At 26.0% G+C, this 21,441-nt stretch overlaps 2 protein-coding genes across 3 annotated transcripts in view; one reads left to right on the plus strand and one right to left on the minus strand.

Moving 5' to 3' along the window:
- The first annotated feature begins 2,049 nt into the window (after positions 1-2,049).
- LOC100205545 (N-alpha-acetyltransferase 35, NatC auxiliary subunit) overlaps positions 2,050-21,441 on the plus strand; it is a 77,470-nt gene continuing 58,078 nt past the window's right edge. Inside the window, exons 1-2 of one of the 2 annotated variants that reach the window (XM_065816621.1) lie at positions 2,050-2,295; positions 20,720-20,762. In XM_065816621.1, coding sequence (XP_065672693.1) covers positions 20,750-20,762 — 13 coding nt within the window. In that variant the 5' untranslated portion in view covers positions 2,050-2,295; positions 20,720-20,749. Of the gene's footprint in view, positions 2,296-13,266; positions 13,483-20,719; positions 20,763-21,441 lie in introns of those variants that run through there. The other variant, XM_065816622.1, reaches the window with a different exon arrangement.
- LOC136089985 (uncharacterized) lies at positions 7,290-7,790 on the minus strand. Its single transcript, XM_065816089.1, has one exon. It carries the CDS (start codon positions 7,788-7,790, stop codon positions 7,290-7,292), a length of 501 nt encoding a protein of 166 aa, XP_065672161.1.

The raw sequence follows: 21,441 nt of genomic DNA on the forward strand, positions 1-21,441 counted from the left end.
AGAAAAAAATCTCCAATTTTCTGAATTTTCTCTTGCTTTTTGCTCATAATAAAGCAAAACATTTGCGAAGTGTTTTCTGAATTAGATCATTTTAATTTTGTAAATAAATATTTTAACAAATTGCCAAATTTTAACAAGTTATCAGATAGTTGATTTAGTTTCATGAAACTAACTTTGACGTATTTTGTGCCAATCTTTTGTGCAAACTTTTTGTACAATCAATCAATCAATAATTTATTTCTGAAATAAGATTTTTCATTCGAGGATGTTTACAAATAGTAAATTTACTAATATAAAGTAAACACCTGGTAATGCTAATAATATCTAATTCAAATAAATATAATGCTAATTTTCATAATATATAATAAAAATAATAAACTTTATAACATAAAAATAACGGTGTTAATAATAACTTTATAACATAAAAATAACGGTGTTAATAATACTACTAATAATAATAACAATAATAACAATAATAATTATAATAACAATAATAACAACAACAACAATAATAATAGTAATAATAACAATATTAATATTAGTAGTAATAGTTAAAAGTAGTTAATAACAGTAATGTAAATATTTATAAAAATAACAATAAGCATTAGTAATGACAACAAAATATATAATAGAAATTAAAAAAAAAAAAAAAAAATACTAAAGACAACAAAAATTGGTTATAGAAATTATAAACATTAACTATATTTTTTTAATAAAAAGTAGAATAATCGAGTTTTAAAGTTTGAGAATGAATTGAGAGCTTTTAGTTCATAAGGAAGGTTGTTTCAAGTCTTTATGCTTTGATATTTTATAGATTTATGCCCGTATTTATAAGAGCAGTGTTTAGAGACAGACAGGTTTAAATTACTATTCGAGCGAAGGTGATAACGAGTGTTGGCACTTTTGGAAAATAAATCGATGAAAGTTAAAGGTAGGTTATTGTGTTGGTGGTTCCAGACAACTTGGCAGTTTGAAAATTGAATATAGTCACATTACAATTCACGTGGTGTCTACATCAAACACAATTCACAATGTACAATTCACGTGGTGTCTACATCAAACACAATTCACAATGTACAATTCACGTGGTGTCTACATCAAACTAAAATAGAGTTTATACCACTCAGAAACAACAAATCAATATCAGCAAAATGTAAAAAAAACAACCAGTAAATTACACATAACTTCTGCTGATTTAAAATCACACAGTTATAGAAAAGGTGTTGCTTGATGAGATAATTTAAGTTGTTTTTATCTTTCATTAATAAAACTAAACTTTTAAAAATATTTCCGTTCAATGTTTAGTTACTATATTATTTGTATTATCACGTGAAGCCGATTTGTATTATCATATGAAACCGGTTTGGCAGCTTATTTTAGCTACAACAAATATTAGTTTAAAATGGCAACTAAACCCAATTTTATTTTTTAAACAGTCCTAGTAACAGAGTTTCTTAGAATCATTTTAGTCAGTTATCCACATAACTTATCATTAAATACAATGTGCATGTAATATTGAGACAATAAAAAGAATTTAAAATAATTCTTGCAACTTGATTGCAATTTTAGAAGATTTAAAAGCTCAAGCTAAAACTGCTGGAAACGTATAACTTAACGACGTATGTGATAATTTGTTAAAAAAGAAACTAAAAATTTATCATTAACTACGCATTGTGTAAACAATTATTTTAGACTAAGTAAAATTGCATCAGTTTCCTTTCTTAATTAAACATATAAAAATGGTCATACTATGCGTAGTTTCGTAATTTAGCTATAATATTTAGCTTCATAGTTAATGTATCAAATTTTGGTATAAAATGATGCAGCGCTAAATGAAAAGTAAACATTTAATGATGGAATCAATATTTTCGAACAAATTTTAAATTGTATATATACATTTCTAATCCGCCGAATGTTGTAACACTTGATGTAGGTAGAAAATAATGAATGGTTTCAACTATAAAGTCTGTTTTGTTAATTTATAACAAATGCATTTACTTATTCTAATGTAAAGAAAATAAATTTTGACAGACGACCAGTTAGATTTAAAAACTTAAATTTATTTTTGTTTATTTAAAAGTCTAAGTTTGTATTTTAAACGTAATTTCGATGTACACTACTCCTTTTTTACAAAGCTATATGATAATTAGTTTTAAATCTGGTCTCTAAATTATACACATTTATGCAAAACAAAACAGATAAAGTTTTTAAGCAGAGTAAAGAAATTAATTTATTTAAAAACGAAACGGAATGGATCAATTGCATTTTTTAATATTTGAGTTTGGTATCATCTAGGTAAGTTCAAAAGGCTTTTGTATTTTCATAATTATGTAATTTAAGAATTTTATGACAAAAAATTGCGCTGGTTAAAGCCTAGGAACAAAAAGACCTTAATGTGGTTTACCAGGAAATAAATTTTTTTTGTCAAATTGAATTTTTTTTTTCAGAATATTGAATAAAATAGTTCCAATAGCGAAATTGAGTTACTAGCTATGAAAAAAAATTTGAATTTCTGAAATTTTTTATAAAAAACATCAAATTTTAGCTGAAAAAGGCATTAAACTGTACACATGGATGAATCAAGAAAACTCAAAGATAAATTATCTTTTTCTTTCGAAATTTTGCAAAAATAATCTTGCTTATATTATCTAGTTTTTGAACTAAAATGAAGTTCATTGCACAAGTAGAAAGGCCAATAATTAAAATTTGCTATAACTTATACCACTTTTCAGGGGGTCTACATGAAAAAATCATGAACAATGAGTAATAACACTGTAAATAGAGCACCTTATGTCTTGATTTTAGTTCAGTCTCCAGATCTAAGTTATAACTGCAAATACTGAAAATTTCAGCTCCATATCTTAAACCGATCTGGAAATATCTTGTTCCACGTAAAGGTAAATAGCAAAAAATTACATATTGAGAAAACAGCATTCTAAAAATATAAAGATAAAAAACAGTCTAAAAACATCCAGAAGCATACGATTTTTTAGCTTCAAGTTCTTGTTCTTTATCAAACCAGCCTTTAGATAATCCCCTTAATTGAATTCTTCTTTTTTTAATAAATTTTTTTTCTTTTCTCTCCATATTACTAACACGACGCTCGTCCTTTTTCAATGAACCGGTTACAGTTTTACCACTGTGTGGTATATTTAGATAGTCAAAAACGCGTTTAAGACCAGATGTTTCTTCATTAAAACTCAATATAACTGAATTCACTTCAATTTCAAGGGTAGCTTTCTTCACAAACACATTTTTGGGACACCTAGACCAAATTACATTATTGATCCCTTCATTGCAATTTTGTGTTTCTCCTTTTTCATTTGGCATATCTTTTATGTATCATTTAATTTGCAATTTTTAGCAGTTTGGCGAATAGCCATTCCAAAATAGTTCTGGATGATATTCACTGCCCTTTCTGTCAGGTTATTTTTTCCATTTAACTTTAGCCCTCCATGTTTCTCTTTACGACGATTACGGAGACGGGTTCCAATTCTTTTCTGAATGTGTCCAATGCACTCTAACCTTTCTGGTTTGATATCATACTCAGAGTAAGGATCACTTGCTACTACATAATTAAAAGAAGAGGAGTCCCCATCTCCAAGATAGTACTTATATATGAGTCCATATAATTCCAATGAGGGTTGAAAGATATTAAGTGCACCAATCCTTTCCATTGCCCCTGACTGTTTGTGGTTACAAAAATTAATCAAGCCAAAAATTATGACAACTTGCATTAAGGGCGTTAGGTAGAAGGATAGTGCAAATCGTAAAAAAGTTTGTTGGGCTGCACACAGTGTATCGCTTTATGCAAGTTTTTTTTTTTTTTTTTTTTTTTTTTTTTTTTTTTCTTTCTCTGTTTTAATATAATATAAGATTTTACAACTTCGTAATATAAAATTTCAATAAATAAAATAAGTAAAACAGATAGGGGCTCAAAGAAGATGAGGATGACAGTACGTTATCGCAATCTTTTCATAGAGCCCCTATAACAAGATTTCAAAAAAATATCGTAATATGTTAATGCGTAATAAAATTTCAATAAAATATCGTAATAAAACGCGTAATTCGCTAATAAAATTGATAAGCAACCAACAAAAGTAGAAATAAAACAAAAACAGATTTATGAGAAATTATTCAAAGTATGATTAACCAAAAACATTTCTATATTTTAAAAATTTCTTTTTTTGTTAAAAACTTGAAGGAACTTAACGAATTTACCGTGCCTTTGAATCCTTTTTGAAAAGTATTCCATACTTTTGGACCTCGATATAGAATGCTGTACTCTGAATATTTGTTTATTATCCGAGGCAGTTTATATGTGTTGGACATATTCGCTCTAAGATTATAGCTATCATTTTTATTTATTTTAAACTTGTTATTAAAGCTTATAGGAGAGATATTGTGATTATAACGATACATGAAAATTAAATGCTGGTAGATATTAATTTCAAACACATTCATCATTTTCATATCTTTCATTAAGGGCTTAGCGTGTTCACGCCTATTTTTTGAGTAAATGATTCTGCAGGCATGTTTTTGTAGACTATAAATTTTTTTAATCTTTGCCGCTTGAGTACTTGCCCATGAAATGTTTGCATAGCTGATGAAGCTATGAATTAGCCCAAAGTAGATTAATTTAAGACTATTTTTATTGACGTAGGAGCGAACTCGATACATCAAACCTATTATTTTGGTGATTTTTGACTGGATATATATTATATGTGGAAGCCAGGATAATTTTTCATCAACAATGATTCCTAAGAATTTTATATTGGATTGCTTATTTACTAGTTTATCATTTAGAGATAGGTTAGGCAACTTGAGAGGAAGATTTTCTTCTTGTGTTTTTTTGTGAAATAGTATATACTTTGTTTTCTCAGCGTTAAGTGAGAGTTTGTTTGCCTTAAACCAGTTGTTTACTTTACACAGTTCAATATTCATGTCTGCATATAATTTCTTGATATCATTGTTGGTGAGAAATAAGTTTGTGTCATCTGCAAACATGACCGAGTTCATTTTTAAAGATGCATTACAAAAGTCATTTATATATATTAGAAAAAGAAGTGGACCAAGAATCGATCCTTGCGGGACTCCACATAAGACATTTAATACTCCAGATTGGACATTATTTACATATTGTTTTCTGTTTGTAAGATAGCTTTTAATCCAATAATAACTTTTATTTATTATTCCGTAATGCCTTAATTTATCTAATAGAATGCAATGGTCCACTGTATCGAATGCTTTTGATAAATCAAGAAACACTCCTAAAGTAAATTTATTATTTTCAAAACCATTAGTCATTTGATTTACTATTTCAATGATTGCATGCTCTGTAGAGAGATTTTTTTGAAAGCCAAACTGATTTGGGTAAAAAAAATTGTTTTTAATGAAGTAATCATAGATTCTATTATAAACTACACGTTCGAAGAGTTTTGAAAATACAGAAAGTATTGATATAGGCCTGTAGTTTGTAATGTCAGAATGATCATTACATTTGTATAATGGAATTACTTTGCCAATTTAAGTTCATCCGGAAATATCCCAGAATTTAATGAGAGCTTAAGTATATGAAACAGGGGTCTATTAAGACTGTGTTTGTTTGCAATAACTATATCACTAGATATCTCATCAAATCCTGGAGCCTTTTTTTTTTTTAAGGAGGCAAAGGCTGCCTCTAATTCTTCATAGCCTAATTCATAATCAAGCATGGTAACGTTATTCGTGTTTTTAAGATAGGTTTTAAATGATACAGATGTTGGTACAATTTTATTTACAAGATTTGGACCAATATTTGTAAAATATTTATTGAATTCTTCTGAAATTAGTTTTTGACAAAATATATCGTTATTTTCAATAACAATTCGTTTAGGAAGAGAAGGTGAATTTAGTTTTTCTCTTCCCATTAAGAGATTAATGATGGACCATGTTTTTTTGCTATCAAATTTGCATTTGTTAATTTGATTACTGTAATATTTTTTTTTTGCATTTTTAATGAGATCTTGGTAAAAAAATTTATAATTTTTGTAATTTTTTTCATTATCATTGTTTCTATTTTTCAAAAATTTATTGTAAAGTTTTTGCTTTTTTTTTGAGCACTTTAATAACGATTTATCCATCCACGGATTAGCAATTGCTTTTGACTTAATTGTTATTATCTCTTTTGGACAGGTTTCATTAAAGTACTCCAAAAATGTACTTAAAAAGGCATTGTAAGCTTCATTAGTATCTTTACATTTATATACGTTGTTCCATGTTTCTTGTTTTAGTCTACTTGTTAATTTATTAGTGTTACTCAATTTTAAATTTCGTTTTTTTAAATGTATAATTTTTGAATGACAATCAGACATAGATTTAAAGTTTTTTATTTTTATGAATATCGGGAAATGATCGCTAATATCTGTCAAAAATATACCGGTTTCAAATGTCGTTTCTAAATAATTATTGATAAAAATATTGTCTATTGCTGTTGCAGAGGTTTTTGTTACTCGCGTTGGTTTATTAATAGTTGACAAGACATTAAATTTAAAAAGCATATCAAAAAAAGATTTTATTTTTGGAAATTTTGTGTTAGAAAGAGCATCAAGATTTATGTCACCAGTTATATATAATGTCTTATTTTCTTTATTTATTTTCATAATCGTATTTTTGATAAAAGTTTCGAAATTTTTTATTTTTCCACTCGGTGGACGATAAACACATCCAACTAAAATGTTTCGGTATTTTTTATTAATAATTTCAATGAAAAGGCTTTCATAATTATCATTTGAAAAGCATAGTATATTTTTTATCTTGAAAGCATATTTTTCTAAGACATAAATTCCTAATCCTCCTCCTTTTTGTCCCATTTCCTCTTGATTGACTTATTAGTTTATAAAATGGTAATATATAATTAGAATTTAATTCAAGAGAACTTTCTGTATCATGCCAAGTCTCTGAAATAGATATGATGTCGAACGTGTAGTTTAAAATATTTAAAAATTCTTTAAGTTTATCAAAATTTTGCTGCATGCTTCTAATGTTTATGTGTAATACAGAAAATGAGCCATCATCTGCTATTACTTTAAATTCAAAAGGATCAATATACGGTGTGTTAATTAAGTTCCTTTGAGTTTCTTGAAAAATATTTATATTTTCTTCTGATAGGTTATTTATAAAGTTGTCCTCAAAAAAGTCTAAATTTAAATTGTGAAAATCTAATTTCTGTGGAAAAAGCGCTGCCATTTTTTAAAAATGTATAATTTAAAAATATTTAATATAATTAAAAACGAAAATACTCAAAACGCTTACTCGTTTACGCATGTCGGAATAACATCTGTGTTGCGGGTGTTTTCTCGAAATTCGTGAACAATCAGTTTGTTGTAAACAACTTTTGCAAAATAGCCATTTTGACGATGTATCTTCGCCTGATCAAAAAGTTCCTTTCGAATTTTTCGCGTGGTAAAACTAAAATCTTCGTTTAGAAAGATATTAGTTCCTTTTAATTTTGTTGCTCTTTCCAAAATTGTTTTTTTGTCCTCGTAATCCCGGAGCTTCAAGACAATTGTTCGCTCTCGTTTATCATTAGCTACTCCCACTCGATGAGCCCGATCAATTATAATATCTTTTTCAATACCAAGATTATCTTTAAATAGTTGCTTTACCTTTTTTTTTGTGATTTCCCAATTCTTTTCTTCATTATTTTCAACGACCCCGTCAATTCTTAAATTGTTTCTTCTGTTACGGTCTTCAATATCAACGCTTTTTAATTTTAACTCATTATTGTCAGAAGATATTTTACCCTGCATTTTTCGTACATTTGATAAATCGTCGTGAACTTTATTAATTTTTTCCTCAACTGCTCTAGCTTTATCGTTAAATACATCGCCAAGTTATGTGGACAAAAATTTTTTTGTTCTGTAACTTGGTTCCTAAGAATGTAATTAATAATATTTTGGTGTTTTATTGATTATTTTTTGATTATTTTTAAGTTTTTTGAAATTTTAGTATTGAAAAAAATTAAAAAAACTTTATTCAACACATAAATTAAGTAATAAAATTTTGGCTAAATAAAATTAAAAAAATATACTAACTACAATTCACCTGATAACGTAAAAAAAAAAATAATATTTTCTTAACAATTATCATTGCATGAATCATTGTTATTTTCACGAAGAATCGGAAGAATTGTCACACAGAATTGTATTTTCAACTAGCTGTGAAGGTATTACAGATGGGACAGTTAAATTAATCTGACAACTTCAAAACTTCCGACGGATATTTACTGGTTTTCTTACTTGACAATTCTCTGTGCGAGTTAATGGCAGGATGTGATATTACCCATATCATACTGAACAAATCTATATTTGTAGAAATACGTGGATTTTTTCTTGTATGATGTCAAAAAAGACAATGTTACATATGAAAGAATAGCTACTTTGGTGCTTCTAAACAAGACTCAATCACCTCATGGAACTGTAAGACTGAATTAAGAAGAACTTCTTCTGAATCAAAAACTGTTGCTGTGGTTCCAGGTAATGCATTTTTTGGTTCATCATTATTTAAATTTACAAGTTTATGAATGTTTAAACAGAGTTAAATAAATGAATAAAGATTTTTATTGATTGTAAATCAACAAAAATTTATGAATGTTTAAATAAAGTTAAATAAATGCAGTAAAGCTTTAGAAGGTACTTAAGAGTTTAGCTAAGAAGAAAATAAAAGCTTTTTTTTTTTTTGCAAGACCTTTCAAATGTAGATATTTTTTTTCAGCAGCAGATGTATTAGATGCTCAAAATTTCTTTGCTGTTCAAAGCCAGACTGGATTTTTAAGTCGTAATGTTAGCAGGCATCAACCCTAAATCTAGTGACGCTACGGAGAATTGTGGAAAAAAACTTCCAGGCCTAGTTTAGTTTACTAAGTAAACATCTTTCTCATTTTTTTGTTTTTTCAAACATTTCTGATACAACAAAATACAACACTTCAGATTCAAAAAGGCTTTGGTATACTCCAAAGACATAGATATAGTGAGAAGAACTGAGATTAGGGGTGCAGAATCCGACTATAATCTTAAAGTTGGATTGAATGGAAGTGGTGGTTAACGACTGATTGTTCTTTAGGGTGAACCATTTGGGCCGTGCCATTTGGTAAAGAATTAATAATTTTTGGTTTTACAATGCAACAAACCAAGCATTCACATGTTGACTCTTTTATCTTGGATGAATCTTCACTGCTTTATAGCCATACAAGAGGTGAAAAGAAGCATCTTTACCTTAATTTCTTCTCCTATGAGCTATGCGGCACTTTTCACAAATTCCAGTAGACATTTGAAAGTGATTGAAAATAATTTGAAGAGCCAAAAGTTTTGTGTAACATTCTAACAAAAAATCAGTCAACTATCTATTGGTTTTTGGTAAGCAAAGTAAACAAATTTTCTGCATTCAATGTGATTTTTTGTGTTATTTGGCATTTTGACAGAATAAAGTAAGCCAGATTAACACTTAAAGATTAAAACTGTACTTTTACTATTTCCTATCAAATTTTGAGTGTTTAACTTTTACTGAAATCAAATTCAAAACAAAACAACACTTTATATTTCCATAAAATCACAATGAAGTTTTTAAAAACAAGTTTTTAACTCCAAGTTAGAAAATTAAATTTGAAAATATTAACTTTTTCAAAGTTTGTGTTTATTTGCTGTGCAAGTCTTTGATTATGACCAAGCATAATATACTTTGACGACGAAGAACGATTGAATAGTAGCACAGTTTTAAACTTTTTCTAGCGCTTCTGTCTGCCCGTTGGTACGGGCAGACAGAAGCGCTAGAAAACTCTAGGTGACGACGAACATACGTGGTGTACACTTCTTTCCACAGTGAAAAACTATGACTGCGAATAGTTTTTTTCAGCCTCTCAAAGGTACAGTTAGCGCTCACCACAGTTGCTGAAACTTGAGCATTAGTTTAAGATCATTTGAGATAAGAACTCCAAGATCTCTCTCTAACTGAGCAACTTCAGTTGCAAGTGGCAGGCCTTCTGATCCTGGTATGTAATAGTCTCGTTTTGATACCTTTTTTCTCGGCCAATATGCATAACTAGTAACTAAGTAACTAAATTTATTTAAAAAAGTAATGTTGTTGACGTCAACTTTTCTTGATCTTCCCCCTTCCCCTTTTCAAAAATTGTCAAAAATTTCCAGACCCCCCTCGCCCCTATTTCGTTGACTTACTTAATGGACGCCCTATAGAATAAATTGTCTAAAATATTTGTTAATATTTTTATTTGTTAATAATTTATGAAACAAGAAAATAAAAAAAAATTTATGTCTTTGAATTGTTTCTACGGATTGCTCATGTTTCCGAAAAATAAATATAACAATAACAAGATTTAATTATTTTTACAACAATTATTTATCATAATTATCTTTACGAATATTATATATTACGACAGTTAACATACCGCGTTAAGTTTTCTTTTTTTTTTTAATCTAGTATGAATTCATTAAGATATACTTGTCTTTGTATCACCTCAATTGAGTAAAATGGCAGGTTATGAATGGAATTTTATTTAAGTGAATTTTAAGTTTGCCAAGTCTCTGACATATGTATGATGTATCTGACGTACGTATGGCGTGGGTTTACAATATAAAAAAAGTTCTTTAAATTTAAAGAACTTTAAAGAATTTTTTAATGCAAATTTTTGTAACATTTAAATGTCATAACTATTTGCTGCAAGCTTATTATTTGTAATTAGGGTACTACACTTTAGATTAAATTATTTCAAATCTCGTTCTTTATATGTTAGATTTATGACCTTTTATTATGTTCTATAGAGGCGAGAGTTGCCGAAATTAGAGCACCTAAAAAATAAATGTTTTTTTTACTAAAGATGGCTTAACTATAAAAACATTTGTGATTTAATACAAACAGACAACTTTTATATACTTTTAACAATATATTGACTTAATTGATTGTACTGTTATAAGAAATAAATTCAGTTTTGTAACCAAGGCAACCAGTTTTCCAAATTGGAACATTTTGATTTTGAAACAGCTTGCTTCTTTTAAAAAAATCCGGTAAATCCACTAAAATCCACTAATATCAATTAAAAATTATTTTCATCTTTACAGTAACAATTCAAACAACCCTTTCAAAACTTATAATTGAATTAAAATTCCCCGCACAAAATGAAATTCTGCAAATAAAATATTGTAAAAACCTTCAGCTATAATGATATTATTTTAATTTATTAATTAAAAATCACTAAATAAAGAACTATTTGTAGAGATTTGTGGTTGTAAATATTTATTTTTAAATTTCGCCTAAATTATTTCTTCAACTCTTTAATTATCAAAGAAAACCTTATAGTTTCGATCGAAAAAACTTTGAACTATTTTCTTTTACCACTTTTATATTTTGCTTGCAGCAACATATAAAATATGTTTATGTTATTATTTGCATTTTAAATTCCATCGAAAATCCATGAAACCCACGGCAATATAGATGGTCACGTGTCGTTAAAATTCGCGGTCGCCATACTGTATGGCAAATAAAGTAAACAAAGCAAACATTTGTTAGCTAACGTATTTAATTACAATTAATTAGATTACATAACTTGAAGTAGATTTTTAAAGATTATTTTTGAATAAATTTATGTAGAATTGAATTATCTATCTCACAATATAAGTAATTTATTTTTGCTTAAAATAAAACTCTATTAAGTAACTTGTTTTCAAAGGTGTATTATATTAATAATATAATAGACCTTTGAAAACAAGAATTTCGAATGCCTTGGAGTACTTTATATACAGTTTACTTATTCGAACATTACTAATAATTTATAAGTAATGTGCAAATAAGTAAACTGTATATAAAGTACTCAAACACATTCAAAAATAGACTTCTACGGATTGCTCATGTAATTATTTTTGTTTTATATTTTGAACATCTTTTAGTATTATAATGCATAAGATTCTTTTCTTTTTTTAAATATTTTCTGTCAATTTGCTAACATACATAACTCAAACACAGTGAACACATTTTGTTTGTTTAAGCATGTTAAATAACTTATTAAATTGTATTAATATTTTAAATATTAAAATTAATAGTAATGATAATAAATTGTATTATTATTTTAAAATGTGTATTAATAATATGCTGAATTACTTATTAAATTACTTTAGTGTACTAAAAGTATTTAATAATAATTAATAACAATAATAATTGGCAACAAGCGGAAACACAAACTTAGAAGAATGTGTGATTTTAGAGGCAATCAACACTCGTGCTAAAGATGTAAACAAGTTGCAGAGGATGCAAATGATTATAATTTTATTATAAACTTCAAATTGTTGAAATTATATGTGTATCTTTTTGGTGTCATGTCAAGAATATTTTTCATAAAACAGACTTTTTATTGACAAATAAACTTATCATATGGGTGCTGCTCTTAAGTTAAACTTTGAATTTAAAAGCTTGCTTAAAAGCAGTGTTTTTAATTAACCCTTCTTTGCATCAAATTCTGCTGCAAATAAAAGTATACATAGTAGATGAAATTGATTAAAAGATCTGAATTAGCTTTAAGAAAACTAGGAAGAGGACACAAATCAAATTTTAAAATTTTTTGAAATAGATTGTAACATTTTAAGGACTTCTATAAATAATTCTAGCAAATATGTAATAGATCTGTAAGTATAGAAACATTTTCAAGCAAGCTGTTCTTATGTTTAGAAGATCTATTTCAATTCATTGATTAGTGTGCAATGAGTTTCTCAGAAGAGGCGACTCTTTGTCTTTTAAAGATGTTGTTAGTTGTGGGCCTTAAGTACAATTCTATATATTACCACTGAAAGTAAAATGTGTTGGACAAATGCAGCTTTTTTCTAATTCCATTGAATTCAACGATGAATGTAAACAACTAGAACTTAATAATGGATCTCAATAATGACTTAATAGCACAACCTTTTGTTGAAATATAAACTAACATGATTCTGAACATTTTAAGTTATCTGGATTTTTAGGAAATCAATTTTCAAATACGCGTATTTCAAAAATATGCTTAAATTGACAAAAAAAAAGCTGGACTAGCACGTTTAAAATAATATACATTACAACTTTTTTTAGAATTGTGTTCTATATAAAGAACAACTTTTTTGATTTGGATTTTATAGGTGAAAATAAAAGTTTAAATATAGAGATTTTTAATTATAGAAAGTTATTTATTTTTAATATACATTTTAAAAGAGGTTGTTTTGAAACATGTGTAAAAATATTGTTTTTTTTTTCAGAGAAACGAAAAATTATTTTATTCTTGTCAGTAAAACTATGCCAAGTACTCGTTTTGTCAACAGATGCTCAAGTCAACAATTGATATCGTGACGGTGACAAGATATCTTTCCACTATTATTAAGGATCAATATAGTAAAACACTTGAGTTGTCAGAGGCGCTGCAAGTGGATTGCAGCAGTTAATAGGCAAAAAGAATAAACCAAATCCTCGAAAGTATGCTCTGCTTACTTTAATTCTAAAGATGTCTCACCTGAACAATGAATGATATATATGTATGTATGTATATATATATATATATATATATATATATATATATATATATATATATATATATATATATATATAATTTTAAATGTAATATGCTGCAGGACTTTTAAGTACTTTTAGACAGCAACTTTTTTATACCTTTTTTTTCTATATTCATTTTATAAGGAACAAAGTAAATATCTCTATGATATTGATATTCCTTATTAATTTTCTTGTATGCTTCAACAATACATATATTTAGGCTCATCCATAAATAAATTATTTGTAGGCATATGAACATACTTTACGGAAGTACTCCACGGAAGGTAGTGATTTATGATTTGTGTCTCATTTGTTAAATTTTAATTTATACAGGTCTACCCCACTAACAAGCTGTAATTTTGTAACATACTGAATTGCAGTTGCAGCCTATAATGTTTGAGCATGTTCCTCCATTTTCACAATATATACAGCTAAACACCTATTGTTGAAATAAAAAAATATAATATTATGGATTTGGAAATGAAAATTCGACGAATTGCTGAAGATCTTTTTTTGTGTTGGATTTCATGGACATTTACTATAAATTTTAAGTTTTTGGGGTTTACCCACTCTAACCTTGATATCTTATAGACTTATTATTATTGTAATGGTTCCTATAGAAGGAAAAAAAAACTACACTTGTTAAATTTTTGAAACAAATTTTTTAAATTGATAATGAAAAAAAAAAACTGTACACAATTAAACAATCCTAAAAAAGTTAATTATATATAATTTAAAAAATTAATATTGATTTGGCATTTTTGTGTAAATTTGAGTATATTTTCAAGTACATGTACATATTGAAAATTTTGTTTTGAGAAATCGTAAAAATGAAAGCAAAAATAACTATTAAGTTACAAAAGTCAAGGTTCGCGTTTCGGAGTTAAAGAGTTGAGAGAGTGTTATAACCACAATTAAGAAGCCTCCTCATCTGTAGTGGCCTTCTAGGCCTTGGGGAGGTGAATTAAAAAAAAAAAATTCAAATTCTTTTTAGAATGGAACCTATATTCGACTAATCCTTTCTGCTTTTAGGATTTTCCCTCCTATTAAACTTTGAGTAAAAACTTTGCTTGAGGTGTTTTTGTTTACAGAATTCAAAAATAGTTAAAGATGCATCAATGAATTCAATGAAATAAGACAAAACTGCACAAGTTCAAACTTAGGTGTTGAATTTACAATTTTACACAATTCACAATTCTCTGACAATACCTGAATACTATTTCATTATTGTTATGAGGTTTTACAACTCTATTCAATGATGAATGGTCTTTTCTCCATTTTAATCAGCACAAGCCGTAAATAATACTGCAACAGCTTCATATGCTTTTAGAAATGTTTATTTGGTGGCAGGAGATCAACATACAACTGCTTGCACTATACATAAAAGTCCTTGAAATGTTACAACTTATTTTATAAATTTTTTGATTTGATTCGTATTTTTTACTTCTTACATATCTTAAAACCAATGAAGACCTATATATCAAACTTTCATCAAATGCGTATACTTTTTTTAACTGCAAGGTTCAATGTAAAGAGCAGCTACTTTTAAACACACAGTTTTAACTTTTAAGTTTAATTTATGACCATCAACCAGACTAGGAGTTAAATTGTAAATAAAAAGTCTATGTTTTATGAAAAAAATTCTGGAATTTCAGCTAAAGGTAAACATAAATTTTCAACAACAATTGTAATAGTCATTTGGATCTTCTACAACATTTTTGTACGAGTGTTGATTGCCTCTAAAATCACACATTCTTCTAAGTTTGTGGTTTTGCTTGTTTGTATTGTATTATTGTTCAAATTATTTACTTAGTTGCTAATTACCTTATTTGACAGTGTTTAGAAAATAAGTTATTTAATATTGAGTTTTAGTTTGAAAAAAAAAAGTAATTATATCATGAGAAAGAGAATTAAATTCTACATAAATTTATTCAAAATAATAAACTTTTTCACTGTTTTTTTGATAGGAACCACATGAACAGATAATAGTAATTAGCCTTTGTTTGACTTACAAGATGGCGTCGGAGTAACAATGTTTACATCGTGACGTCAATAGAAACCATCTATATACATGCAATCAATATAGTGTGAACACGAAAGTAGATAAACTAAAAAAAAGTCGCAAAAAAATTTTAAATTAATGGTGCAAGTGCATTTTTTGTGGTTTAACTTTCAAAATCTCTCAAAACTTAGAAAATAATAGGTTTTACTCGTAAAATCCAAAATATAGTCATCAGACATTTTATTTCCAAAATAAATGTTCCAATTAAGTCTCTTTTGCTAAATACCATTTACCATATTTTTATTGCTTATTTATAATAAAAAAAAAGATTATTTTTAAATTTAAAGTTGCATTTAAAATTTATAAACTGTCTGGTCAAAAAAATTATTACTGTGCATGACGAAATAAAAAAACCACCTCTAGCCGCTAAACAATGTTGTTAACAGTCAATCGGGTATCTTTGTATGAAATATTTGACACCTATTATCAATGTTAAGAATTTTTTATTTAAAACAACTCAAGTATTACTCGATCACTACAAATAAATCACTTGAAAATTTTACATTGATGTTGTTATAATTTTTTTTTTAAATTTGTCATTTGAAATAGGTTTACAATGTTATAATAAATCGCCTTATAATAATATGCGAGAACTTTGTAATAGCAGACAATTATTTATCTGTAAATCTTTTAAACTCTTTTAAAATACTCACATATATATGTATACACGCATCAGCATCTACATATTGCGTTAGTTTAATTAAATAACTTCATAGTCAATACGTTTATCAGAAACTATAAAAAAATAAATTAGTTAAATAATTAGGATTAACAAAAGTTTTATTCGTAAAATAATTGCATTGCATCAAAATCAAATGAGTCTTTTTTTTGTTGCATTTCGCTTGAAATGTTGAGTTTAAATTATAGTTTTATTAAAGCCAATAAAATCAATCAAAACAACTGTTGCCTTTGATTTATAAACAACTGCAAGTTGTTTATAAATCAGCTTTTTTACAAAAAGCTTTTACTATAGCAAAGTTATTCATTAAGTACTTCGTTTGGTATTTGTGGTTTATTGAAATAAAATGATTTTGAAAAATATTTGCTACCATCTTTAACTTAAAGACAAAGAGAAGAATGTTAAAAATATTTTTTTCAGAGACATCGAACATTCCAAGTTCTGTTTGTAGAAGTCTTGCACTCGTGAATTTGTTTGCATTTAACATTAGGCAACCTGCTTGTTTTTGCTTTCTGGATTACAATTATCATAATTATTATTGTTGTTGCACTTGTTGTTGTTGTTGTTGTTGTTGTTGTTGTTGTTGTTGTTGTTGTTGTTGTTGTTGTTGTTCTTCTTCTTCTTCTTCTTCTTCTTCTTCTTCTTCTTCTTCTTCTTCTTCTTCTTCTTCTTCTTCTTCTTCTTCTTCTTCTTCTTCTTCTTCTTCTTCTTCTTCTTCTTCTTCTTCTTATTATTATTATTATTATTATTATTATTTTTATTGTTATTATTATTATTGTTATTACCATTCATGAATTTAGACTTTTGATCTTGTATTTGAGTTACTGTTTTTTATGTTTTCTTTTCAAAGTCTTATTCATCTAATAATTTAGGTCGGTTCACACATAAAGAACTTTTCAATAATCATCTCACACAAATGTTTTTCATTGTTTTTATCAAACGCTTATTTTTGATGTACAAACTTGTACATAAGAATAAGTGTTTGATAAAAAAATAAAATAATTTTATAATATTAACCACTTTTACCATAAAAAAATTTTAAACTGTGACTTAGCAACCTAAAACTAATATTTATATTCTTAACAACTATCTTATCAACTTGTCTCTTATTTTTTGTTATTAACTACTTTATTAACTTTACTTTTTTGAGATTAGTTTTGACATTAAATTTGATTTTAATTTATAATCAAGTTTTGATCAAAATAGTTTAATGAGATTACAGTTACACCCTTTTAATTATAACTTGCTTTTAATTATTCGTCACAAAACACCAAACGATTATTCTTAACAGTAATTGTATTTAATGTTACAAATCATTTTTTTTTAAATGATCGCAAGATATGCTTTACATTGAAAGCGCGTCAAAGATTACTGGGCGTAGTGTAAACAACCGTTGTCTTATTTTTACCTCGGTCACGTAGATATTATTTATATATCATGTTGTTGTATATACTTTTCTTAACTGACGAAATAAATAATAATAAAAAAATGATGATGACGATGAACTCCTTACATCATTAAAAAAAGTTGCAACAACTTTATTTACAAGTTATTACATCTTATTTACTATATATGTGGTATCAAACTTGGTAAAATTTTATTTTGGAGAGCCCGTATAGGCGACACTCGTTGTGGGAGGATGGGTGAAATGCGGTACCATCGCTTCTCCGTGTTCATAATTTATCATCGTTTTTTTTTTTTTTATCTTTACCGTTTTTTCTCCTTATTCTATCTATTTTCTCCGTATCTTCCTATTCACGAAAGCAGCGAGTCCCAATTAGGAAAATATGTTCATTTAATCAATAATTTAATCGATCGAAAATCTAGGTTAACTACGTATGCGGCTTTCAAATGATTTTTAAATAAAATTATGTCCATGTCAAAACAAGATTCAAAAATAATTATAAACATCCGGGACTGATTGTATTACATGAACGGAATAAAATAAAGGAAATAATCAAAAGTTAATTGTTTGTATTTGTTTTCATTTAACTGTTAGATTCTAGAAACACAATCGTTGAATTTGGTCCTATACTTTTAAACATTGAATTTTTATGTGATGGTTATAAAAGCTTTTATCTTTTGATATAAAATTGAGAAATCATCTTGTCATATTTTACAATCATTTTAACAATATAATATATAGTTAAGTGGTGATTAACTTATTGGCATATAGAACTTATCTACAATATTATTGTATTTTCATCGATTTCACTCTACTACAACAAACATCTGCCTAAATTCTTTTATTTATTTTTAAGTCACTTGACATTTTTCAGAATGGTATATGTAAGTTAATAAATTAATGACCTAATATTTTATTAATCAATAAAGTTAATACATTATGTATGTGCCTGTTTGTTAAAGTTATACTGAATTAGTAAAATGATAAAATCAAAAGGTATGTTTCAGCATCATAAAAGTGCTGTAGAATAAACGTTTGAATCCATAACATTCTAAATAGATGTATTAAGTTTAAATATTTTGATATTATTGATTAACTTTTGTATCTATAAATGATTTTAAATTATATATAATTTAGGTTTATAAAATATAGTTTTAATGGGCCTTAAGATTGAACTTGCAAGAATCACCATTTATATTTTTGGACCAATATCTTTGTTTTATGCTTTTAATGATCCTCAGTTTTTCAATGGCTATATTGAAAGAATAAAATTAAAATCATTGTCCAATGAAAGTGGAGCGGAATTTCCAAAATCTCCAGAGGAACTAGAAAAACTTCGAAAAAAGTTCCTTGAAGAAAGAAGAAAACAATTAACTAAAACTAATGAGTAACATTAAATTTTAAAAATTATATAGTAATGTTAAATGAAGTCATAATTGATGTAACCAAAAAGATAAGAAAGTAGGAATGAATCTTGTGCTAATATTAATTTGCTTTTTGTTTTTTTTTGTATAAAAATTATTTTGTTAAATTTCCATTCATCTTAATGTATAAAAATTATATTCAGATTAACTTATAGTTAGCTTATAATGATCTTAGTTGTACACTAGTTATCTTGGTTGTAGAGGTGCTAATTATATTATTATATACACCTGATACATTAGTTACTTTGGTTGTAGAGGTGCTAATTGTATGGATGTTAAAAAAAAACAAAAACAATATTGGTTTCTTAGCTTATTGTTAGCATATATTTAATCTTAAACAGAAAAGTCTGGGAAAAATAATAAATACTGCTACAGTAGATGCAAAATTTTAGTACTAGAATTATTATTTATTGGTTATTAAATATTGTTGCATATTGAAATGGTATAAAAAAAGAATGGACAGTGTAATATTTGTAACAGTTGTTAATTCTGATTATAATAATTTATTCAATTATTTGATATGAAAAAATTAGGAATAAATTGATATAACAGAATAAATTAATATAACATAAAAATAAAGTAAATCGAAGATTGCTGATTCATTTTGTTTATTTAATATTTTAAAGATTTCAGGTTATTAAAGCAAGTTTTTAAATCAATTGATTTAAAATGGCAGGCAAAATTGAAAAAAAAGAAGATTTTATTATCATCATTTTATTTACTTAAAGAAACATCATTTTATTAATTTAAAATTAATAAAATAATGCTGTTTTATTTATTAAAATTTAAACTGTAGTTATATATGTAATAACGTAATTTAACTACATGATTTCATGTAACTAAATCTGCATTTTAAAAAATTAACAATGTTTCATTTTGCATTCGCTTTTTTCTGCCAGTTTAGTTTGCCAAAATATACTTCTTGAAAATATGATCAAAATTTGAGTGACATACTTAAGCTGTCTGAAGATGGTTGTATATACCATTTTATTAAGTATAAATTTTCAATACCTTTATACATACAATTAATATGTATAATGGTGTTGCATTAGTAACATTTCAAATGTCATTTAAAATTAAAATGTTAAAATACCAATAAAATAAAATCAAGTAATAGGGGTCTGGTCCTGTCTTCTCCTCTTCCTGTGTGCACAACTAGTAACTCCAATTAAATATTTTAGTTCAAATAGTTTTACTAATGATTTTATTTGATTATACAAGTTAATCAAAATTGTGTTGTAAATTTTATTACATTTATTTGATTTTATTGCATTTTTTTATTGATATAAAATTTTTTTAAATATTGTTATTTAATATATTGTTGTATATACATTACCTTTATTTATATATATATATATATATATATATATATATATATATATATATATATATATATATATATATATATATATATATATATATATATATATATATATATGTATATATATATATATATACATTTTACAATTACAATTAACAACATTATATTTCATTTTTGCTTTTAAATTAAAAAGTTTATAACAGTGTTTATTATATATGTTATTTTACAGTGTTTATTATATATGCTTACAGTTTTAATTGGTAAAAATTAGAAGAACTAGTGAAAATTAAAAAAAGTAGAAATGAGTATTACAGGTAATTTTTTAAAAAATTTTTTTAATTCACATTTTTTTAATATAAAGTGCCTACCTGGGTTTATGTTGGCATTTTGAAAATTTAAGTTTACAAAATATACTAGGTTATTTAATCCTGCAGAGTAATTCATGTTGATTTATATACACTGTATATATGCATTTCTTTTTTATTGAAATGAACTAAGTAGTTACATTTTTTTATAAATGATGGTTTGGCTAACTCAAAAAAGAGTACAACATCACAAGCTGATTGTAGGTTTGACAGAACCATCTAAGCATTATTTATATACAGAGAAATTTTTTTTTTCATTTTATCATTTTTTATTTGTTTATTTCTGACAAATAAATAATAATTTATATATATATATATATATATATATATATATATATATATATATATATATATATATATATAATATATATATATATATATATATATATATATATATATATATATATATATATATATATATATATATACATATATATAATATATAAATATATAAGGCATATAAAATTATAGATTATATAAGATATATAAAATTATATAAATTATATAAGAAATATAAAAATAAATAAGCATATATATATATATATATATATATATATATATATATATATATATATATATATATATATATATATATATATATATATATAAAAGATATATAAAATTATAT

Source organism: Hydra vulgaris, chromosome 13 (genome assembly GCF_038396675.1).
Source record: "Hydra vulgaris chromosome 13, alternate assembly HydraT2T_AEP".
In the NCBI taxonomy this organism is placed as follows: domain Eukaryota; kingdom Metazoa; phylum Cnidaria; class Hydrozoa; order Anthoathecata; family Hydridae; genus Hydra; species Hydra vulgaris.

Bases quoted from the DNA above. Each gene is read 5' to 3' on its own strand.
- LOC136089985 (XM_065816089.1), bottom strand. From the start codon at position 7,790: ATGCAGGGTAAAATATCTTCTGACAATAATGAGTTAAAATTAAAAAGC.